This window comes from Clarias gariepinus, chromosome 19 (genome assembly GCF_024256425.1).
Source record: "Clarias gariepinus isolate MV-2021 ecotype Netherlands chromosome 19, CGAR_prim_01v2, whole genome shotgun sequence".
Taxonomy (NCBI): domain Eukaryota; kingdom Metazoa; phylum Chordata; class Actinopteri; order Siluriformes; family Clariidae; genus Clarias; species Clarias gariepinus.
Genome location: NC_071118.1, coordinates 15805477 through 15830617, shown reverse-complemented (window position 1 = coordinate 15830617; position 25141 = coordinate 15805477). Strand labels below are relative to the sequence as shown.

At 37.1% G+C, this 25141-nt stretch overlaps 3 protein-coding genes across 3 annotated transcripts; 1 reads left to right on the top strand and 2 right to left on the bottom strand.

Annotated features, from left to right (window-relative positions):
- Positions 1-952: 952 nt before the first annotated feature.
- Positions 953-3330, bottom strand: sdhaf1 (succinate dehydrogenase complex assembly factor 1). Its single transcript, XM_053479221.1, has 2 exons — positions 3216-3330; positions 953-2089 (listed from the first exon to the last, which is right to left on the bottom strand). Exon 2 carries the CDS (start codon positions 2055-2057, stop codon positions 1809-1811), a length of 249 nt encoding a protein of 82 aa, XP_053335196.1. The 5' UTR covers positions 2058-2089; positions 3216-3330; the 3' UTR covers positions 953-1808.
- Positions 3331-4509: 1179 nt separating this feature from the next.
- On the bottom strand, positions 4510-13866 carry qpctlb (glutaminyl-peptide cyclotransferase-like b). Its single transcript, XM_053479220.1, has 8 exons — positions 13703-13866; positions 9596-9809; positions 8220-8366; positions 7776-8069; positions 6580-6741; positions 6378-6477; positions 5316-5432; positions 4510-5188 (listed from the first exon to the last, which is right to left on the bottom strand). The coding sequence occupies exons 2-8, from the start codon at positions 9800-9802 to the stop codon at positions 5043-5045; spliced, it is 1173 nt and encodes a 390-aa protein (XP_053335195.1). The 5' UTR covers positions 9803-9809; positions 13703-13866; the 3' UTR covers positions 4510-5042.
- A 601-nt stretch (positions 13867-14467) lies between these two features.
- Positions 14468-24891, top strand: LOC128508002 (meiosis initiator protein-like). Its single transcript, XM_053479196.1, has 13 exons — positions 14468-14537; positions 14814-14885; positions 15140-15207; positions 15666-15765; positions 15850-15958; positions 16086-16205; positions 18557-18754; positions 19662-19785; positions 21163-21377; positions 21930-21976; positions 22913-23160; positions 23263-23352; positions 24137-24891. Exons 3-13 carry the CDS (start codon positions 15161-15163, stop codon positions 24279-24281), a joined length of 1443 nt encoding a protein of 480 aa, XP_053335171.1. The 5' UTR covers positions 14468-14537; positions 14814-14885; positions 15140-15160; the 3' UTR covers positions 24282-24891.
- Positions 24892-25141: the final 250 nt, after the last annotated feature.

The following is a 25141-nucleotide window of genomic DNA, read 5'->3' as shown; positions in this document are numbered from 1 at the left end:
CCTAGACCTGAGACCAGCACGAGCAATCCCTGATCATAGCACTGCCCTAACAGGCACGGTAGGCACCAGGCATGATGGTGCATCACTTCATCCTCTTCTCTATTTATTTTGATGCATCCATCTCTCTGAAACAGGGTAAATCTGTTCTCATCAGACCACATGATCTTTTTCCAACTCTCCACAGATAAGTGTTTTTCTTAAGGCCACACAGCTGTTTAGTCTGTCCCTTGAGTTCTCTTCCAATTGTGCATGTGAAAAAAAAAAACAATAGTAAAACATCGCCATGCGTTCTAGTAGGTTTTTCTTTTTTTCAAATTGTTTCCACTAAGCCTTTAAGTAATCTCTCATCACACTAATTCAGGGTGTTTTTCCCGGCCACATTATTTCCTTCCACTATCATTACAGGTTTTAATAACATGTTTTACTGTGCTGCATCAATTTTAGTAACTTCAACAGCTTTCTCCTTAGTTGTTTTCTTTTTTTAAAGCAGGAAAATAACTTGACCCTTCTGAAAAGGGAGTAATATCTTAACCACAGGATGTCTTTTGACATGGTTAAGTAATGAGAAGCTACTCACAGCATCAGCATCTAAGAGACAGTTAAGGTCGACAGGCTTAGATTTATAGGATTATAAATGGCAGTAAATGGAATAATACTAAACCTTAATGGACTTAACTAATGCTTTACTACTTTTAATACATATTTACATTTACAGCACTTGGCTGACACCTGTTTTAAGAGATTCTTTTTGTTTATCCTTCTTTTGTATTTTTTTATGTACTGTACTTGTTGTTTTGACAACTGACTATTAATGTTATGGCTCATCGGTGTATAATGAAATGTACTGCATTATTCTTAATACATACAGTATGCAAAATCTACATCACTACAGGATTTCTGGAGTTGCTTTTTAAAGATTAGTATTAAAAAATAGCAATTTATTCAACAGCATTTTACTACATAATAAAAAAAAAAATACTTCCACAGTAACAAAGGTCTGTATGAGTTTGAGTGTTATGTCATACACCAAGCTGCTAATTTATCAGTTACAGCTGCTTATAAGGCAATTCATAGTCTTAAAATGACTGACAGTACACTTGTACCAGCACCACATGCACAGTCAAAAGTTTGGACACGCCTTCCATGGTCACTCCTGATTTTTATTTCTTTTTACATTGTAAAACAATGCTGAATACAAAATATGCAAGAATCTCTACTAAACAGTTGTGATGTGTCTGCTGCTTATGCTCTGTTTTTGCTGTTCCAGAAGGGCTTTATGTCTTAGCACAAGGATTGATTGGGATTGTTTCTAAACCAATTACCAAAAAAATTGCAGATCTGTTTGTTTATAGTTTTGAAATATCCAGAATTGTTCCAGAATGTGGGAATACATTCTAAATTAAAAATTAAAAAACAATTTAATTAGAAGGTGTGTAAAAACATTTGACTGGTACTATACACACTACATCAGTTTATGGCTGAATTAATAATAAACCACCATCCAAATAACCTCCTCAGTGGCATGCCCTTTCCTTTCACAGACAGGTTAATGTCAGGTCAATAGACAGGTCAATACTTTCCTGCATAATAACCAATGAGCGGCAGAAAGTTAGTGTATGATCTTTATAGTGATTGGACCTGATAAACTGACAACTCAATGTAATTAAACCTGTTAAAAATATTAACACAATTGCTTAACACTGCTTTCATTTGTAAGATTGATCGGTGTTATTGTACAGTGTTATTCACCACCTAGTCCCTCAGCTTCTGTATACTGTATACAGAAAGAGTTTCTTTTTTTTTTTTCATCAGCTGTCTTTCTTGGTCTTACTGAAGAATCCCAGCTGTTTTGTGTTTACATCTCGAAGTTGCTCCAGCTGCCGTTGGGCTCGTCGACACAAATATTCGATATGCATCACATCTGTCCTCTGGATAGCAGAGTTTGTGCGAAATTCCTCTTGTATTCTGGGTAAAAATCCAGGTTTTTCCCGTCCAGCACGTAGGAACTGGCGGTATAAAGATAACACCTGTTTCTGAAGCTTACTGTGACGCACCATAGTGCAGTCTGACAGAGCATGAAGAGAGAGACCTGCAGAAAACAAAGAAGTGACATCTTTTATATATGTACAAACATGTACATGTGGGTTGAGTAAATATTATAAAGTTTTCCTAAATTAATAAATAGCACACGTTCCCTGAAAAATAAAGGCTTTTCTTTAAAGTGTGATGCTATGTTACACAGCTGTGGCCAAAACTTTTGAGAATGGCACAAACCGTAACCCCACACATGAATGGTTTCAGGTTGCTTTACTGTTGGCAGAACTGATGGTAGCGCTTACCTTCATACATTTTAAATACGGCAGCAATGAAGCTACTTCTCCTCAGGAAAAACAGAAGACAGACTGACATTCTCCAAAAGGTACAGGGATTGGTCAGCTGAGGTCTGGGCTGAAGTCATTTTCTCTGATAAAACCCCTTTCCGATGGTTTGCGGCATCCGGAAAAAAGCTTGTCCGGAGAAAAACAGGTGATTGCTACCCTCAGTCATGTGCCAAAGACAAAAACATCAGCAGAGAGCAAATTCTCCCAACCATCCAAGATGGTGATGTACAATATCTTTTCCAGCATAATAGAGCACCTTGCCATAAGGCACAATTGATAACTAAGAAGCTCTAAAACAAAACATTACATTTTTGGGTCCATGGCCAGGAAACTCCCCCGTCCTTAATTCCATTGAGAAAATGTGGTCACTTCTCAAGAGGCAGGTGGACCAAAAAAACAAACAAACCCCAAAACAAATTCTGACAACCTCAGAGCATTGACTATGCAAGAATGGGCTGCCATCAGTCAGGATGTGGGCCAGAATTTGATTGACACTATGCCAGAGAGAATTGCAGAGGTCTTGAAAAAAGAAGGGTCAACACTGCAAATATTGACTCTTTGCATAAACGTAATGTAATGGTCCATAAAAGCCTTTGACACTCATGAAATGCTTGTAACTATACTTCGTCTTTAAAAAGATTTAAAAACACTGAAGCAGCTGACTTTGTGAAAATGAATATTTGTGTCACTCTTAAAACCTTTGGTCTTATACGAGCTGGAGCCCATCCCAGGAGCCGTTACTACAGAAACCAGGTGACAAACTGTCGGTTCCATTAAACTGCACTTAACTATCCAGTAGAAAGGTAAGATTCACACACTGCAATGATACTTTACCTGCTGTGTTACTGAGGCATCAGTACTTGTTAGTAGACATGATTTTACTCGTGTTTATTAAATCTTCCAGCTCACTATTTAAAGCTCCTGCTAGATATTTAGCAGCTACAGTACTGATGTATGACCTTAGTTTTTGCTCTTCGCTATGATGCGTTAATGCGATGCCCGTACAACAGCGCCATCTTGTGTTCTGACTGTATTGGCGCGGTAACTACTGAGTTATTGTCACAAATACTCTGTTTTTGCTAAAAGGTTTTCTATACTAAACAAAAATATAAACGCAACACTTTTGTTTTTGCTCCCATTTTTGAGATGAACTCAAAGATCTGAAACATTTTCTATATACACAAAATAACCATATCTTTCAAATATTGTTCACAAATCTGTCAAAATCTGTGATAGTGAGCACTTCTCCTTTGCCGAGATAATCCATCCCACCTCACAGGTGTGCCACATCAAGATGCTGATTAGACAGCATGATTATTGCACAGGTGTGCCTTAGACTGGCCACCTGTAAAAGGCCACTTTGAAAGGTTCAGTTGAATCACACAGCACAATGCCACAGATGTCGCAAGTTTTGAGGGAGCATGCAATTGGCATGCTGACAGCAGGAATGTCCACCAGAGCTGTTGCTCGTGAATTTAATGTTCATTTCTCTACCATAAGCCGTCTCCAAAGGTGTTTCAGAGGATTTGGCAGTACATCCAACCGGCCTCACAACCGCAAACGACGTGTAACCACACCAGCCCAGGTCCTCCACATTCAGCAGGTTCACCTCCATGATCGTCTGAGACCAGCCACTCGGACAGCTGCTGAAACAATCGGAGTGCATAACCAAAGAATTTCTGCACAAACTGTCAGAAACAGTCTCAGGGAAGCTTATCTGCATGCTCGTCGTCCTCATTGGGGCCTCCAGTTCTTCATCATAACGGATTTTGACAGATTTGTGAACAATATTTAAGAGATATGGTTATTTCGTTTATGTAGAAAATGTTTCAGATCTTTGAGTTCATCTCATTAAAAATGGGAGCAAAAACAAAAGTGTTGCGTTTATATTTTTGTTCAGTATATATATATATATATATATATATATATATATATATATATATATATGTTAACATTTTAACTCACCTTTATGTTATTCAAAGTGGTGTAATTGGTCACACTGGCCTGAAAAGTATCCCAACAAAGTATCACAACTTACTGCATAGTAATAAAGGAAAAAGCAAAATGCTAATTTATTTTAATTTATTTAGAAATTACATACAAGAGTATCGTTTGCAATCATGTGTGTATACCTAAACAGTTTTGAGAAGTGCAACAGTGCAAATACCGGACCTTAATATAGTAACTGAACAGACCTGTAATGCATAACTATGCTACTGAAAAGAGATTCCTAAAAGACAACCCTATTTTATACAGAAGTATTAATGTTATTCCTGTTGTTTGTTATAATACTGCAGCATTTCATTACATTATACTGTAAAAGTGCATTATATACCGTAAGTGCGTGTAAATACAAGTTAACAGGTGTGTATATATTGCTGCACAGGTTTAATATTGATTGTTATTGCACTCTTTAGAGAGGCAGTGTAAACTCCTCAGGAACATAAAGCTAATGTACATTCATTCTCTGCTTATACACACAGACTAAGGCTATTGAAATGTAGCTTGAGCTTATTGCATAAATTATTCGGTGTAACTCAATTACCAAAAAATATCAGTTATGCTGTATTTTTGAATTAACAATGCAATAAGGCCGCTTTACAGATTTAGCTTTTGGTTCTGAGAGGTATATGGAAGTCTCATGATAGAGTATTTTTTCCTCTACAACCCGAGATATTCTGCTAAAAAGACCACCAGTACTTTGGTGAGGTTCTCCACTGTATCACTGTGAACCTTGTCTGCATTGTCCTCCACTGTATGGTGATATGATGGGAAGGGTGTAGCAATTATGTGTAGCACTGGAACCCCTGCAATCAAGCAGAAAGAATGAGAACCGACCTAATATTAATATAAGCTAAATTATAAATTCTCTTTAAATAAAGAGAAGTAAAATGTTCAAGGAAAATTTATTTAAGCTAAGGTTCTTGCAATTACCTCGCTGAAGGAAAGGTGTATGGTCATCATCTACCGGCCCCATAGTTATATCTTTTCTAAAGTACGTCTGCCCGCTGGGGTGGGACGACAGCAACCCCAGACCATGAAGTCTCTTTTCTTCAAAGAAACAGAGTTAATTTAGAACAAAATCATAATTTTATTCGTAACAAAAGTACTTTAGTATAAAATACATGATCCTGAGGCCTGCTATACTGTATGCTTAGATATACACCAATCAGCCATAACATTATGACACCCTGCCTAATATCGCATACTTGCCTATTGTGTAGGATGTAAAAAAAAATTAATAATAATCAAAATGTGCAAGCATAAGGATTTGACTTTGACAAGTGCAAGATTGCGATGGCTAGAGAGCTAGGTCAGAGAACTCCAAAACTGCTGATGTTCCTTATCTGCAATGGTCAGGACCCAATAGTAATCCAAGGAAGAAAAAAACAGTGAACTGGCAACAGGGTCATAGGTGGCCAAGACTTACTGATGCACATAAGAAACAAAGTCTGGCACGTCAGATCCAATAGAATAACTACTGTAGCTCAAATTGATAAAATGGTTAATGCTGGGTGTGATAGAAATGTGTCAGAACACACAGAGCATCACTGTTATGGTGGCAGAAGGAGGAACCTACAGTACTCAATCTTAGGTGGGTCGTCATAATGTTGTCACTGATTGGTGTATGTGAGTTCAGTGTGTTTTATCATTTTTACTTTCATTTGCACTGTGTAGTCTTTGTTTTTAAACCAGCAGTTACTTAACCAATAAAATGTATAACCATTATTATTATTATTATTATTATTATGAGTAGTAGTAGGAAGAGGAGTCAATGCAGCAGGATTAGGTAGAGGAGAAGGAGGAGTATTAGTAGTAGTAATAGTAGTAGTAGTAGTAGTAACAGTTCAGTAAACCTCTCAACTGTGGAGCTTTATATTTTATTACAGACTCATTAATGAGTGAGCCGAGCTGTTGTTATAAATATTGAAACAGTTAAACTGTACCTGCATTTAAAGCATCTCTGTTCAGACCTAAAATTTCATCTTTCATTACCTGCCAGTACAAGTTGATCAAACCAGCGAGCACTGTTCGCAAAATGATTCACAAATGTTGGACTTGGGCCACCGATCAGAGCCAAGAGAATAAAGAGATCCTGGTGATAGCAATACAATTTTGTAATTATCAGTATAGTTGATTTCAGAAACAATTTTATAAAAATACCAAAAAAAAAAAAAAAAAACCTACACACTCTTACCACGGCATGCAACAGTGTTGTGTGTTCAGAGCCAGGAGGATGTGGAACACGAGACATGTGTTCAGCAAGATGGCGGGAACCATACAGGGAGTCGGAGGAAGTCCACTCCTCAAACGCTTCTGCCCCATCAAAAAAAACCAGCTGCAGTGTCACCTGAGCCATCTACACAAAGAGCAGACACAGGAACACTGCTCAGATGTACTCAGTGCTGCTCACCATGTTCTAACGATCTTAACGATCTCCCCCTCCCCGTACCGTACAGCCATTCCAAGCCAATTGTTTCATGGGCACAATATCTCCATCTTCTTATCTTTACTTCCAGCATGATAATGTACAGTACCTTGTAAGAAAGCAAAAGTCCTAATCTTAATGTATCCAAATGCAGGGCAAAAGTTTGATGAAGCCCCACATATACTGGTAGCTGTCCACATCCTGCCTGCCATACAATGCTCTTCATGTTATCACTTATGTTACCACTACTATAAAAAGTTGTTTCTTTAGCAAATACTTCGATTAGGCTCTTTTAAATGTTATTAGACAAAAATGTTGCTTCTCTGTCCCAAACATTTTCCTATATGTTCAAAAATGTGCTAACACTAATGTTCCTGCTGTCACATCTGTCGGTAAATTTATTTTGTTAACCAGAAATCTAAAGCAAACCTGGTTACTTTACCGTTAGGGAACTGTCTTTCTCCTGTAAAGAAATTAAAAGGATTTCTGTGACAGCCTAATGTGACTTTGGACTTTTTGTCCTTCTGTTTATTGGAGAAAGTCATCAATTATTCATTTGAATGATCCCTATACACCATTTAGTACAGAAACTCAATTCCACTGGGAAGAAGCTAAATATATAAATTCCCAGTCGAGTTACTCTCACCTCTGTGACATGTAATATGGCATCTAAAGTGAACATTGCCTTTATTAAAAAAATCACTAATATCAACCTTTATTAATCTAATCAAGGTTACTTTATATGCAGGTAAACCTGCCAGAAGAACAGGATACTGAGGCTATCATGGACTTAGGCTCACACAAACTGGACAGAAGAAGATTCTTGAAGTGGAACCCAAGGTGGTTTTCTGCTGTCGTAGCCCATCCACATGACTGGATAACCTCCTAAATGAGCAGGTGTACAGGTGTTCAGGATACGCAAGGAATGTAGATGATTACAGACAGGGACGGCTAACAAAACGTACCTGCTGTTTGAGCATTTTTAGATGGCTGTCCAGCGCAGTGACCAGCTCCAGCATCATAGCACATGGAACTGCTGAGTCACTCGCCCCCACAAACATCTGCTTTGGCTCCTGATTCCCTAAAGGTATGTTCTTTGTGTCATAATGGCAAGCTAAAAGCAGACGCCGTGGAGCCAAGGGGTCCAACACTGCCAGGATGTTAGAGAAGTTGACCGGGCCACGGGGGGTTTCGGAGTTGAAGGAATCGATCTGCACTGACCACCCGGCAGACAGAGAGTCCAACACAGAGGACACGTGCTGCATTAAAACACAGGAAGGGGAAATTAACCAATTCAAAAACAAATACACTAGAGTTGTTAATCCTAATCTTTGTACACCATATCTACAGAATGTGTATGTGGGGTTACCAAAAACATGAATTGTGGTATTACTCTCTCAGAACTTTACCCTTCGAACATTACGGCTACCACGGGAGCCTGGGTGTCGCTCTATGAGGATAGGCTGGAGATGGGCATACCATAACCGAGTCCAGTTAACTTCAGAGATCAGCCGCTTCACCTGGGCCGCAGTGGCTTTACTTGGTCTGTGGGTCAGCTAAGAAAAAATAAATACAGAGTCTTGAAAGCACTGTTATTTAGAATTAAAATGTTTATAATGCAGTGAACAAGGCAAGAGGAAACACCCTAAGATAAAGCTAAAAAGGAAGTAGCCAACACTGCCCTGACAGTCTTGTAGGGTAGGAACTAGGCATAAGGGTGGTATATCATCCTGCTCTCTTCGTACTCTGATGTACCCATCACTCTGGAACAAGGTAAATCTGGACTCCCCGACCATTTCCCAATGCTCCACACTCCATTCTTTATGCTTGCTAACAAAATTGCAAATTGTAACCTTTTTTTAGCCTTACTGTCAAGTTGGTTTCTTAAGCCTACACAGCTGTTTAGTCCCAGTCCCTTGAGTTCTCTTTGCATTGTGCATTTGGGGAAAAAAAACAATGCATTTGGTAGTAGCATTTAGTAGTTTTAGCAGTTTTTTTCCCAGTAGTATAATATACAAGGGTGTTCAATTCAAACCAGAGCTATTGATTGTGCAAAATAACAGAAAACAGTAAAAAAAAAAACATTTATTTTTGCATGTAATGCCTTGCTACATTATGCAAAAACAAATACAAGCTGGAATAAATCTGCTTATCCCTGCGTCTCACTAGTGCTTGAGTACTATAAAGGCCAGAGCTGTGATCAGACTGCCTGTAGTGTGCAAGATGTGCAAATGGTGTCAATGAATGATTGTGTAATCAAGTTATCCATCAGTTCTCAAAGACCAGACATTCCACTCACTGAATGTTCAAGGAAACAGCTGCAGTCAGCTCTGCGCCACTTTGGCTAGGATTGTCATTCACAGAAATAAAGGCCTTCTTTAAAACTTTTGCACCATTCAAGTTTCATTAAAAAGTTTGACTTGAACACCTTATGAGAATGAATAAATATGTCTTCAAAATCCACTCAGGTTAACATTAGCAAAAAAAAATAAAATAATAATAAATCAGGTTATATGAGCATTGAGCAATATGTGACAGATCTGTGCATCTGTCTTCTTGACTTACATATAAGCGCTCAAAGCTACACCTATATTTCCATTAAGCATTCAAGTCCTCATGCTTTTAAGACATGCCCACTTACACCTGTTTTTATTTCAGAAGTATTCATCGAAAGGTCTCTGTTTTTGACAGGTCTGTAACTTTTCAATGAAACATGCAAAACAAAGAGAGAAAGAAAGAGAGAGAGAGAGAGAGAGAGAGAGAGAGAGAGATGCGTGATACATACTTTATCTTTTTTCAGGTCTGGAACTCTGGCTGATAAATCTTCAGAACTTCTAGAATCATGATCAGACAGCATTAATCCAAGACTCAGAGTCACTGCCAGCAGCACACATAAGCAGAGCAGCAACAATCTCATTCGGCAAATTGGTGGCTGACTGCACAAGCCAAAAATACAGCTCAGCTGAGTGGGCTTGGACCTTCTGCGCTTCATCTCCAAACTGTTGAAAGCAACACAATCTACTGTATGAACAGACACATGAATAGTTAAAATAGTTTCATTTACACTCCAGTTTCTACTTACAGTCCAAAGACATGCAGATTAGGCTAACTGGCATAGCCCAGTGTGTGTGTGAGTGTGTGTGTGTGCATGCTTGTGCCCGGCAATGGATTGGCACACTGTCCAGGATGTACCCTGCCTCGTGCCCCCTGGGATAGGCTTACCTTTTATTATTGTGCAAAGTGCATATGTAGATTATCATATGATTTCTGACACTCTGATTTTAAACAGTTGTAACCTTGTTATTTATGCTATTTTCTTGCTACATGATTCCATTTCATTTTAACTTCAGATCAGGGACTAATGACCACATATTTTCCATCTTTATAATGATGGAATAATGAATTCTGACCTTTCTGGAGGCAAGTGACATCTGCAGTTCTTTAGATGTTCTTTTGGAGGCTTTTGAGACTTTGGCTGAGTCATCATTTTTGTATTTGTCATGAAGAGTCATGAATTTTTGTAGGTCATTTGTGAGAAGCTTCACTACTATTTGAAGTTTTCCTCATTTGGAGTTAATGTGGTTTGCTGGTGTTCTTGAGCATTAGGAATGGCTTGAAATCCTTTCCTGATCTATTTCAACAACTTACTGCAAATGTGACATGAGGTTAAAATATCCCTTTTATGCACTCGCACTGCAGATGTAAGCCATATACAGGTACATGTTTTGAGCCTATATCTCTGGTGGTCTGGGAAAACCTTGTAGATGTCATTGGCTCCACATACTGTAGTTTACTGACAATGTTTGTACAGTAAATATGCTCAACTGTGAAATTTGGGCTTTTTTTTTCGAATGAAAGAGTTGTCCTTCATGTTGCTTTTATGTTGCAAACTGGAAGGAGACATGTGACTGCACATATGGTTATATGCTTTTAAGGAGACACACAGTGGGGAAAGTATTAACACATATTTTTATGTATTAACAAAAAAAAAGAAAAAAAAAGATTGCCATGGGCAAAATTCTGTTATTTATAGGTTATGAATGCCAGTTTCGATTTATTTTCAATTAATTGCCCTGCTATATGGCCAAACGTATATAGAATCAGAATCAGAATCAGAAAGAGTTTTATTGCCAAGTACGCTTACACGTAAAAGGAATTTGTTTTAGTGACAGAGCTTCCAGAACAGAAAACAAATGACAAGACAAAAACAGCACGACAAAAGAAAAAAAAAAAAGAAAAAAACATTTGACATCAAATGGAGTAGGGTGTGAAATACTTTTTAAATAAGTTATATAAATATCTAAATATCTGTGGTATTATACAGTATATTGCACTGTGATACTGTACACAATATTGCACATATATTTTATTGACAGTTGATGTTTAACTGTTCATGAGGGAGATTGCCTGGGGAAAAAAACTGTTTTTGTGCCTGACTGTCCTAGTGTTAGGTGCTCTATAGCGTCGACCCGACGGCAAAAGTTCTAATAAAAGGTGGCCTGGGTGTGAGGGGTCCAAAGTGATATTCCGAGCCCTTTTCCTCACTCTGGATGTGTACAGTTCTTGTGGCGTGGGCAGGGCAGTGCCAATAATTCTTTCAGCAGTCCGAACCGTCCTTTGTAGTCTTCTGATGTCTGTTTTCGTAGCTGAGCCAAACCAGACAGTTATTGAAGTGCACAGGACGGATTCAATGACGGCTGAGTAGATCTGGTTGAGCAGCTCCTGTGGCAGGTTGAATTTCTTTAGCTGGCGAAGGAAATACAACCTCTGGTGGGCCTTTTTAACAATAGAGTCAATGTGAATGTCCCACTTCAGGTCCTGAGAGATGGTCGTGCCCAGGAACCGGAATGACTCTACTGCTGTCACAGTGCTGTTCATGATGGTGAGTGGGGGAAGTGCAGGTGGGTTCCTCCTGAAGTCCACAATCATCTCCACTGTTTTGAGCGGGTTCAGCTCCAGGTTGTTGAGACTGCACCAGACAGCCAGCTGCTCAACCTCACTTCTGTAAGCAGACTCGTCACCGTCCTGAATGAGGCCGATGATTGTGGTGTCATCTGCAAATTTCATATATGTATATGTACTGCATATATACTAGGGATGGGAATCACCACTGGCAACCTGATACGATATTATCATGATACCTATGTGCCGATTCGATTCGTATAGCAATTCAGTTAGTATCACGATTTTATATTAAATTTTTACACAGTTTGTTAGAATTCTAAACAAATCTAGCCAAATAAAAAAATTGCCTTTACCACAACAATGTGTGCTAGTAGGTGACTAGTTTTAAGCACACCACCTGTAGAATTGTCAAGGAACTGCGACTTTCACCACCTCAAAAGCAAACATATGAAAGTTAAAAATGTATTTTACAAAATGCCAAGTCAGTGTGGCAATACATGAACCGCCACACCAAAGAATTGTGATACATCACAGATTCGTTAGTGTGCCAGAGATTTTTTTCTCTGATCTCTTATATGTACACATACATGTGATGCCCCTCTTAATGATTGAGTTTAAGTGTCTTAGCCGCACCCTCTGGTAACAATAATCAGTTACATTAAACATGGCACTGTTACAGGATATCACATTTGCCACTTGACAGTTCTTGAAATTTCTGCATTCAGCACATATAACCTTTGCCACTTTGTCAGTTCTTAAAATTAGCAACACCAGAATTGTGCACGACAAGCTTAATGACGTGAGTTTCTATAGCTGGGTTTATAGCTGCGTATGATAATGCTACAGTCTTGAAACATATTTTAGACAGTTGTATGCTTCCTTTTACAGTGCCAGTTTGGGGAAGGCCCCTTACTGTTCCAACAAGACTGTGCCCCTGCACAAAAAGAGGCTCGTAAAAACATGGTTTGACAAGTGGCCTGCCCTGTGCCCTGACCTCCACCCCTCTAGACACATTTGGAATTAATTTAATTAATTGTGAGTCAGATCTTCCTGTCCAAAACCAGCGACTGAACTCACAACTGCTCTTTAGCACAGTCTCAAGCATACACACTTCAAAAGCTTGTTGAAAGCCTTCCCAAAGGAAAAGTGGCAAAAGCAGGGCAACTTCTTATTAATACCCATGGTTTCGGGACGTGGGCGGCACAGTGGCTTAGTGGTTAGCACTGTTACCTTGCACCTTAAAGGTCCGGGTTTGAGTCTGTGTGCACGGAGTTTCTCCCACAGTCCAAAGACATACAGATTAGGATAATTAGCAGTCGCAAATTGTCCGTAGTGTGTGAATAAGCGTGTGAGTGTGTGTACTGTATGTGTGTGTGTGTCCTATGATGATTTGACACCCCATCCAGGGTGTACTCTGCGTCATGCCATAAGTCTCCTGGGATAGCTCCAGGCCCCTGCCACCCTGCATACAGGATAACGCGGTATTGTTAGTGGTTGCATGGTTTAGAAATAGGTTGTGCAACCAGATCAGATTGGTGTGATTGGTCGGAGGTGTCCACATACATTTGGTCATATAGGTGCTCTGACAGCAATATTTTATGAACCCAGGAGTCAAACCAATTATGAATTAAATCCCACTAGAATTACTCTGCAGCACTGAACATAATTCAATGTCAAACAACAGAATGGATAGGCCTAGCACTTTGACAGATAATAGAATAATTACAGACAACAGATTATATATTAATTCTACCTCACAGTGATATTGAGTACTTAGTTAACAATCTGATCTTAAAGTAAAAGTAAAATTATCCACAGACTGTTTGAAATAAAGATTTTGGTCGATGCATATTTGTAAAAGACACCGGACTTTAACAAGTACGATAGCAATGACGAGCAAAAGTGCGCAGTGTCCGTGTAGCGATACCAGGCTACTGTACATACGGATCCAGTATATACTGTACAGTGGAGCAGTCAGTTCACTTACCTGCAGTGGCACTGAGAGTTCAGCCAGTTTGCTGGGATAGAAGCGGCACACAAAAATCAACCTTAATGCAGTCACCTAGTTTTAGGAAAGGACGGTAAACTGCAGCGTCCCTGCCATTCTACATGACAATTCCCAAATGCGTTTCCTCACATACAGTTCGCAGTTCTTTGTCTCGGACAGTACACAGCGCGCGCGTCTCTCTCTGCGCGAGCACCGTGTGACAGCGATGTACCAGAGACTCACTGTACCGCATGCAAAAGATTCAGTGAGCCAACTCTCCAAACGATTCCGTTATTTATTTTCGCAGAAAGGCAGCACAAGAACTCGTAGGCAAAATTACAAAAAAAAAAAAAAAAATGAGGGAAAACTTGAAGGTTATTCAAAAACCACTAGTTTTTCATAAAATGTCTTAACATTTATTTCATTATTTCAACAGCTTACACCAGTAATATAAAGCTGCGACTCATAGTGTGAAATACATGAAGTCTACTATGCACAATTACCAATAAATTAAATAGTCAATATTAATATTATTATTATTATTATTATTATTAATAATAATAATAAGTCAATTGAAAATTTTGAATATTTGAGAGAAATGTAAATATGTTGTGGTTATTTTACTAATATTAAGTCGCATTCCTTATTTTTATAAGGATATTTATATCGTCTTTGTTTTATGTGAGCCAAAAAAAAAAGAAGAGTAAATTTAAAAAATCGAATCGGTTGATGTACCGAACTAAATGAATCGAGTCACTAAAATGAGTCAGTTTCACCTCGCTGTTGTGTGGTACTTTGCTGTATATAATACATCGTTAACCTGTCAGTAACACAAGTAAGTATAGCAAGCAAATTACAAGTATGTATGTCCCGTAAAGAAATTATTCATTATTTTCGGTGAGTTTGTGAGTTACTTATTACTGACAAATTAATTCATTAGAACTGTACAAACTGTTTTCCGTGTAGTAACAGCATAGCAACCGTGCTGTACTAAGAAATGGAATGCTGGAATACATATTTTTTGATACATAGCTGACGCGTTTGATTGGTTGTGCGCTGGCCAATCAATGCGAACGAGGAAAATAACTGGCTCTAAATATTTTCACCGCAGCCAATAGCAGCTAAGCAGGACTGAGAGGAGAAATGCACTGATTCTGACAAGTTATTGTAGGTGTTAATACAGGTAAGAAAATAACCTGAAATATTATCTGAAATCATAACGGTATATTTTATTTATATATATGTACAAACTTTTTTTTTTTACACTAAACTGTCAATCTGATGCTTTATGTATTCTTAATGTTTAAGTAGTTAACAAACTAATGTTTAATGTGTATCTGTGGTAGTCACGTGACTTACCTCAAAGTGGAGAAGTAATTAATAAATTGCAGTTGATTTATTATTGGTTTTAATTTTTCTCTCTAACTGTGTATAAAGGTCTTGGGTGTTGGTGAAGCCATGCCTTCAGAAGGTATAAATCTGAAAGAAAACTCCTGCAAGAAGAGGTAATTAGACAATATTGTAGACTTAATGTGCTGGTTATTGTCAGGTGTTCCATAAACTGAAGACATCCTTGGAAATGTGACAAGAGTAAAATGTATATTCAAAACACAATATTTGTGAAGTCCAAGAAAAGTTGAGTTGGAAAAGTTCCAATAGACATTATGGTGGTGTGATAAAGCAGACTGTCAGTCACCTGCCCAAAGCTGATTTAACAGAATTTGTCTGTGTGATTTATTCATGTAGTGCAGGCATAAGCCATTTCACTAACTCCACCGTGCTTGCCCAGCGAGCTTATGCTTTGTATCATGAGTAGATCCTTTCTTTTTCCACACAAAATTTTTTGCAATTGGATCAAAGCTATAAATTCTAAATATTAATCAAAACATTTACTTTTGAGACAGACTTATGTATTATAAATAAACCAATTGTCAACTGGTAAAAGATCATTGGGTCATTTTAGGGATCGCTGTAACTGGAATACAAGCTGGAGTAATAGCTTGAAAGAGATCCGCTGCCTTCTACCGGTTTCTGAGCCAGCGAGTGGACGAGCACTTTCCAAGGTAACCATGTCACTTGAATCCTTACAACACATGCATCACCTACTGCTATAACAATCTTCTTTGTGTATGTGTTTTTGCCAACAGAAAGAGACGTTAATCCATATGCTGCAATACTTTGATTTTCTCCAGACTCATATTAAGAGATTACACAACAGCCTCCCTCCTCACTGCCTCCCACAAACCACTGATAGAGGTGCAATTCATTCTTCTTAAGTCCTTTTGTAAGTGAAGTTATTTTACTGTAAGTAAGCTGATTATGTAAGTGTACTGATAAGGTTTCTTGCCTTTATTTGTGTATATGTGCGTGTTTGTGAGAGAAGAGACTGATTCAGAGAGTGAAGACACGGCCTACTCGGAGCCCAGCACACCTCCGTGCATATTAAAAGCCAAACGCAAATATAGCTCTGGTCGCCCCCGCAAGGAAGACGCACTGAAGTCAGGTGGGCAATGCACCTGAACTTAGTGTTTTTTTATAATGTGCAATAATCGTCACCCGCTCATCATCTATAGCGCTTTGTCCTTTATTAAGGGTCACGGGGGGCCTGGAGCCTATCCTAGGATACTTGCAGATGTGCAATAATAATAATAATAATAATATTTATTATTATTATTATTATAATAAATAAAAATTATGTTTTTAAGATTCACACAGGAAAATAAACATAAGACAGGACATAGAAATCAGAAATTAAGATACATTAATATGCATGAAGAATATTTATGTCAGGCGCTCTAATTATATTAAAGGTCATGTGAGAGTATGTCTGTGTATAAAAGTAGTGTTTTTTCCCAGGCCATCATATTTTTTTGGTCCTCATTTTGATCTTGGCATCAGCCAATAGACAAGTTAATTTATATATTTATTTGGCAGTGAATGAAACCTAAAATTAAAATGAAATGGTTAAACTTGATTAGCTTAAAAGACAATTCTTGCCAATTTCAAATTATATTACTGATCGGTACAGCTTCATGGAATGGTAGAATGGATAATGCAAGATGAGGAAACAAAGCGCATTGGATTAGAAAGACGTTAGATATTCCTTTGAAGGCTGCCATTTTTTAAGAAAAAAAATGTCTACAATAAACTTAAAATAAGAAATAAACGGATGAGGTGCATGCAAAAAGTCTGGTCTCTGATAAGAAAAAGGGTAAAAACTTCCCTGTCTATATCAAGAGTAGTTAGAAATGCAGAGATGGTCGACTTTCTGCCAAGTTAATGACATGCTGGGTTGAAGGAGTGAGCAGGCCTTGCTATAACAAACCAAATGTCTGTGGGAGAAACTTTGAGATTATTTAAACAATTACAAGATAAATTCGGTGTTACATCTAGGGACTTCTGCAGATACTTACAGTCCAACTGTTATTTGATGACGCACAAGGAATGGATACATGCTCCTATAAAACTTTTTTTATTTACTGGTAGCCAGAAAGATGATAATGTAATTTAGTACTGCCATCTATTATAAATCAGTGGCATGCTGGTCCAGGGTTTAATATATAGTTGTGGTAGTAGCCAGCGGAACAGGCCGGCATTACTTGCTAGAACGAAAATGGTCTACTACATACATTAAACAACAAATATATATAGTATATGCAGTATATATATATATATATATATATATATATATATATATATATATATATATACATAACATTTTATATAATATTTTTATTTATTTTAAATGTCTAGTAATTTAACATTTCAGAGATCCAACCAAAATAAACTCACCTCTATATATGCATAGGGACCATTTTATTTTAATTGATTAAAAATCAATAGGTCACATAGGCAACATAGATGTTTAAGTTGTTTCTGTGGCTCAAATTAATGATAATATGTGCATTTTAGATAAAGATCTATTCTATTTAGATAGATAGATAGATAGATAGATAGATAGATAGATAGATAGATAGATAGATAGATAGATAGATACTTACACTGGGTTACTAAGTGGCATCAGTCAAACACTATTGGGAGGGGATTTTTATTATTATTATTATTATTATTATTATTATTTTATAATTGGGGTGAGATAATTAGTCCAAGTACTAACAAATACATCTTGAGTCATTGTTTAAAGATAGTCAAAGTGAAAAAACAGAAAAGAGTCTGGATGAATGTCTTCCTCGATCCCTAAGAGATGGTGAAACCAGGCGAGCAGTGCTGCAGGATTGGAGGGAAACTGGTGTGGTGCATGGTCATTGTTTTTTATGGCAGCTGGCATCCACTGCATTTACTGCCACATAGTACACTGTTCTTGTGATGGCAGAATAAACAATTACAGAATTGGTAGCACGAGAACCATGAACTGTCTGCCATTAGTTAATCGATGGCAGATGGCATTGTTCTCCCACACAGATTTTTTTTAAAGGGTGGGCAAATATACTTGGACGGCAGTCAATATACTTGGGCGCCCAGCCCGAGGATATTCTATGTGTGAGAAACACTGTGGTCTAATGAAAGAGCTTGCAATGGAAAAGATAACTGGGAGACTCCCGGTTGAGCAGATTTCTAATCAGATGGGCCGCTTTAATAACTTATTTTTGATTACTAGTGTGATGTATTATTATACTTATGTTCTGTAATTCCTCTATATGAGGAAGTACAAAAAAAAGTTCACAATAAATATTAAGTTTAGAAAAAAGTTTTGCACTACAGTATATAGTACACTGAGGATATCCAGTTTGTCCCATGTCCCAATAAACTGCATTATTAGTGATATAAAAGAAAAAAAAAATGTTTTTATTAACATGCATTCATAACCATAATATGTAATTGAAATGTATGCAGAGCTGTTTTATGACAAAAGTCTTCAGAAAGAAGATGCTGATAGAAATGAAACGACAATCATAAAAGGAGAGATTTTCTGTACACGGGCTGCTGATGAAACACTGTGGTCTTCTGAGGACAACAACTCGCTTCCCTGTTCTTCTGATTCCAACTACAGCAGCGGTGCACTTCTGCCCACAACCTCCTCCTCCACTGCAGGTCAGATAGTTTAGCTTTAGTTTAAAGTTTGCTGTATTGTTCATGTATTTTCTTAGTCGAAGAAAAAAGGAAATGAAAAATACTTTTAAATGTTGATATAGCAAAAAATGTGATGTTTAATAAGTGTATCCCTCTGTAAACATCACGTGTAATGGAACGATATTGAGAATTTCAAATATTAGGAGCAATTTGTTTTAGCTACAGTATAAGTATACACTCACCAGACACTTTATTAGGTACACCTGTTCAATTGCTCAATTACATTAACGACTCAGCCAATCGAATGTCAGCAACTCAGTGCATTTAGATATGTACACATGGTCAAGACGATTTCCTGAAGGTAACATCGAGCATGTAAGTGGGGAAGAAAGATGATTTATATAAATTTAAACTTGGCATGATTGTTGCTACCAGATGAATTTGTGAAACTGCTGAAATAGCTATCTTTAGGTTTTATAGAGAATGATCTGAAAAAGATTAAATATCCAGTGGGTGGCAGTACGCTGTGCAAATATGCCTTATGAGCCACAAGAAGGTTTGATGTGTTGTGCGTTTCGAGATGCTTGTCTGCTCACCGTGGTTGTAGTTATTTGAGTTTCCAGTCTGACTGTTCTCCTTAAACCTCTCTTCTATATTTAGGCTTTTTAAACTTGCAGAACTGAAGCCTTTGATGTGTATGTGACGTCTATGCTTTGTACTGCTGCTGTATAATTGGTTTAGTAGGTTGGTGTACTGTACACATGTTCCTATTAATGTAGTTTGTATTTTCCCATAAGGTCAGATGTACCTTTCTTGCATGTTTTTATACTTTATGAAAGTAAAAGGTTATGAACATTCCTAAATGGATTAAAATATCATGCTAGCTAAGCCTGTAAGTTCACTGATTTCTGTGCATGTCTGTAAGCAGGAAGCAGTGTGGATCTGGAATCACCTTTTCAAGGACATGGAAGTCAGTGCTCCATCTGTGATGACAGGACAGGAAGTGAAGATGGGAGTCAAGGAAGCAAGGAGCTTGCTTCTCCTCCTTCAGGGTATACATTCACTTTTTAGGCTATTTAATAAGACATTTACAAAAGACTATTCAAGTCGTACAAGTGAGTTTTGCGACATGGCCAATTTCTTCAAAAAAACGTTGTTGTTAAATACCCTATCTTCCTGATCCTTCAACAGAATTAAGAATGTTTTAATCCTAGACATTGCTTTAAAACGCTAATGAATCTATCTGATCTCTTTACTTGTTTGTGGTAGAAAAACCTGCATTTCTTTTGCTCTAAAACTGTAGTGCTGGTGATGTTATGTTCAGGGGTAGCAGGGAAATCCTGGTGTCAAAATGATGCTACAGGTTTCCTCTTTCATTCTCTGTCAGACAATATACATTTAACTCTTAAAACCCAAGAGGCACAGATCTGTGCAGGAAACACAGCATAGGTCAATGACGATAAAATAAGTGCTTATATGAACTATGTGCTTATATGCCTGTGTGTGTTATCAGGGAGGCTTTAGGCATCAAACTGTGCATTTGGGTTTTCGGATATGTCAGGTAGAACGGAAATGATCATTCTAACACTACCGGAATATGGGAATGACGTTGCAAACATGTAGAACTTTCAAAATGAGATAAATATATTATTATTTATATTTTTAAGTCATAGAAACAATCAAAAACAAACAGAAAAACATGTGATCATGTGTATCTGTGCTATTTCTTTGCCTATGTAACCCCTCCCCCTTTTTTTGCTCAGTCGTATTTGTATAGTTGGTTAAAATGAAATACAATTCAGTTCATCATATTGCCATGGTTGTGCGGAAAATAAAAAGGATATGTCTCTCTACACTGCACAATCCTGAGCCCTACATATGTTTATTAAAAGGGCAAAACAAAAAATGGCTAAAATGTTCAGAGTTGTAAGGGTTATATGCTCCAAAGTAGTTCCTCCTCTTAAACAAACACACTGGCCATATCTCAGCCACCGGACATTATATAGTGATAAACCTGGTATGATAATGAAGCTTATCAAACCAGGAATCTAAAAATACGTATAACTCCAATCACCCAACATGCCACTCAATATCTGAATTGATGTTGTAAGTCACATACAGTACTGTATATACAGCACAATTGTGTAACCCTCCATTCTTAGGGTGTTTTGTTTCACACTTTTAAATGCTCTATTAAATGCTATACATATATAAATGGATAAAAGGTGTGATGTGTTATTCTACAATAAACGTTGGCAAATTGCTGTGTTATAAGTTAAATAAAATTCTTAATGAAAAGCCCTAATGTGCTCTTTAAAGATCAGGGTAATAACAGTTATGCCACTTTATCACTCCCGTGTCAAATAATCTATTAATCATTACTGAAGCTGCCTTTGACTTACCCTTGTTTACATTTTTCCTGTATTAAGATCATTTATTTTGAAAGACAAGATGTTAGGAGTTTTTCCACCTCTGGACAAAAACCAGCTGGATGATAGTCCTAGCCTTCCACACACACCTTTGCTCCCCTTTCTGCCCCTGCTGGGATTTCAAGAAGGTCTGAGTCTCAGTCCCTCTCTACTCACATCACCGGCTCGAGGCCTCAGTCACAGACTGCTTCCAGAGGGACATGAGGGACTTCAGAGTAAGGCCTTGGAGCTATATGTTACACTATGTCATTTTCCAACTATGATTCTTATTCTCATTTCCGTCGCACATACCATACATACAAACAAATAAGGATCACTATAATATTGATCATGATAATAATTAAAATAATAATAATAACGATGATAATGCAAATAAGTAATTATACAGTATCAATTATGACAGACATTATAATTGTAAACCAGTATTCCTGACAATAAGAAGAACGACACGATTAAAGAAAACAGTATGCATATAAAAAAATGTAAATATTTTTGACATGCATATTTGTTCTAATTATTGCCACTCCTATTAATTGTGAAAAAAAAAAAAAACTGAAGCTTGTCCTAAGTATTCTAAAAATAGTAATAATCATTAGGCCAGTTCAGTCCATATAGCTTCACTCCCTAACTTGTGGAAAAAATGGTATTTACAATTCATTAGAACATGTTAAGGGTTGGAGAATACAGTTAGAGAGTTAACTCATTCTCTAGGTAACAACAAGTCGTTTTGGTCCATGTAATTTTAATCTTCTTTTATTTTCTTACAGCATTATTTGAAGATGTGTGGGTCAGTCCTAAACCTGCTGCTCCCAAGGTACTTCATTTGTCATGCAATTTCCTAAAAGGACCAAAATGTTTTTAACTTGGTTTATCTTAAAAGTGTCTGAATATCTTTCGAGGTGTTGTAGTGCTGGAACAGGTTTGGGTCGCTTAGTCCCAGGTAGCAGTATGTAATGTTACAGCATACAAAGAAATAGGAATAAAAAAGATGTACCTCTGACTCCTGACAATGTATACTCCCTCCATAAAAAAAAAAAATACTAAAACATATTTACAATACAAATGTACAAATAACAGAACATTGTTATACACTATTTATTATTGTAGGTTATTACAAGTTCTACATTTTCATTTGTTAATTAACAACAGTGTAGTATTGTCCTTTGAATAAGCTCTTACTGTAGAAATGATGTATACAAACCAGTGCATAAATATAAGCCTGAGATTTGGAGGAGTAGTACAGCAGCTGTTATTAAAAATTAATAAACACCATATGACCAATCAACATGCAGAAATCTGATTCCACAACATTATTCATCATTTCTGTACTTCTTGTACCTTGCTCGTGAATCATTTACACTCACTTCTTGTATAACTGAAATTATATTATGTATACAGTACATTGTCTATTTTTTTAACAGTATAATTTATACTAAAATAATCAGAATTTTAATTATCATCCTTAAGAAAGTGCCCTAGAACAAAACTTTTTTGTCTTTAATTTTGGTTCATAAAGGGCAGCATGAGCTTATGCAGTATTCATTATATACTGTAAAGTGGATCGAGGTGAGCAAAAACACTTGCCTGTATAGTATATTTAATTATAGAACATAATTCAAATTCAAAATTTAAAATGTGCTGTGGTAGACATAGAAGTAATGAATATTTTCCATTGCTATGGTGCAAGCAGCCTTAACAAAGCTATGCGTAGCTTAACTGTTTTTTTTGTTTGTTTTTGTTTTTATCTCAGCGCTGCAGGGGTGGGGATGATGGCCATGGCCTCTCTCAAAGCGAGGAAGAGGAAGAGGGAGAGGAAGACAGATGTTCAGATGACATTACCTGGACTCCAAATCAGTGCATCCATAAAAAGAAATGTGGCAAAGGTATCCGCAAGAGGGCCTCCTCAAAAAAACGGGCTGTTTCAGAATCGACCCACAAGAAGAAATGTGTCAACGGTTTTATCATGTTCTGTCGCATAAACAGAAGATTATATCTTAGGTTAGTGTGCTGTGTGTATATTTATTTTATGAGATATGGATATGCTAATGATACAGACTGAAACAAAGAAAATAACGAGACACATCTCTTCCCTCTGAGCAGGACACACCCAGGGCTTCCTTCTACTGTAGTGACCAAAGAGCTGGCTGACTTGTGGCACATTATGCCTAAACAAGAGAGGCGGGTTTACTGGTGGGTTTGCTGCAGGTTTTTATTCTACTTTCTTTTCTTATGATTTTATTGTCTACTCCTAATCTAAAATAAATAAATACTAACAGCATCTTCTCATTGTCACCAAGACCTCTGCTTTATGTCTCATTTTCCTCAAGCATAAATATGGGGTCCAAACAAATTCAACACAAATGCCCTCTGTAAAAGGAAATGTAAATATTGGGGTGCCAGAACATTAAAAAAAAAAAACAGAGCAAGTGTACCGTGTAAGAACCTTTTGAAGCGTGGCATGTTTAAATAACTCCACACACAAAAACTCGAGGTGGGAATCGGACCCTGAACCATGGAGATACGAGGCCACAGTAACACCCACCACGCCACCATGCCACCCTTATAGGAAAAATGTGCACTGAAATTACTTGAAATATTTGTATTATATTAATAATATTATATATTAATATATTATATTATAAGTACATGCCTGGTTTCTGATCATATCAAACTACACACTGCCCTTGCATAACAGTTTCCTTGTCCTTAACATAATTTAAGGATATCTTTAATATATCCTTAAGGAATATTAAAGAGTCCTTAAGATAATATTTATATGCCAGTTTGAACCATGGCATGTTTAAATAAAAAAAAATACAATATCCACGAACAGCATGGTTAAGACAAAAATATTATCTGTTGTTTGTTATTCATTGCCTATATTTTTTCCCCTTTTTAATTAATTAATAATCTTCTGGATTATTGAAGTTCCCAGACTGCCTGTCCTCCTAATATAATCCTGTTTTTGTTTCAGCCTGAAGGCCAGACAGTTCAGTCGTCAGCACAACCGTAATGTGCGCAGTGAAGGTCAGGAGGAAGAGGAGGACTGCGACCCCAGACCACTGCACATGTTACTGATGCACAGAGACCTGTGGTTCACCTCTAGTACAAAACACTGAACACATCTTTATTTTCTTATTGTACCCACACTACACTGAGATGCCATCTAAGAGTTTCTTATTGTGGGAAAAAAAAGAAAGAAAAAACACAGCTAAAATTTAAATTTATGTCTGTCTGTGTCCTGTGACGTAAACGTAGTCGAGTAGGGGTGTTCTTAGAAATTTAAACAAAAAACACTATTTTATTCTCACGTCAAGCTAACAGCTACCAGTTTATCACTGAGTCCATTGCGTATTTGATCGGACAGTAACTTCACCTTAACCCATTCGGAGTGTTGTCGGCATTTCTTGGAACCAAAAGTCCCTTTTTTCCCTTCCGCAGAAACATATTTCATCCTAGTAAAAAGACGTTGTTATTATTATGCTGTTCTACATACAAACTGTGTTACTGAGACAAACAATGTATTTGAAGGTGACTGTGTGATCATTTAAACATGACGCTAATCTGGTAGCTATAAGTGTCCATTACATTTATCTTTCTTTATTTATGAGGCTTGTATCCAAAGAACTGAGGAAGCAAACTTTGAACACTAAACATGTCAAAGATTTTACAGAAAAGTTTAAAAGGAAATATTGTGTTTATATTTCATATTTTGTTCATTTTTTCACATAATGCTGAGAATTCAAGCATTTCTATAATACTGGTTCTTTAAATATCACAGTAGCAAGTCTCTTACTTATTGTTAATTTGTTAGATATATATTTTAGAGACAGTATTTTAAAAACAGTTGGGCTGCAATTGAAGAATTTAATTAATAAATAAATCTGCATCCTATGCAAAAGCAGAAGCAGAAGTAACAGAAATGTTTTTATTTTTGTCTTGTACACCATACAGTTCAAAGTCTATCAGCGTTTTTAAA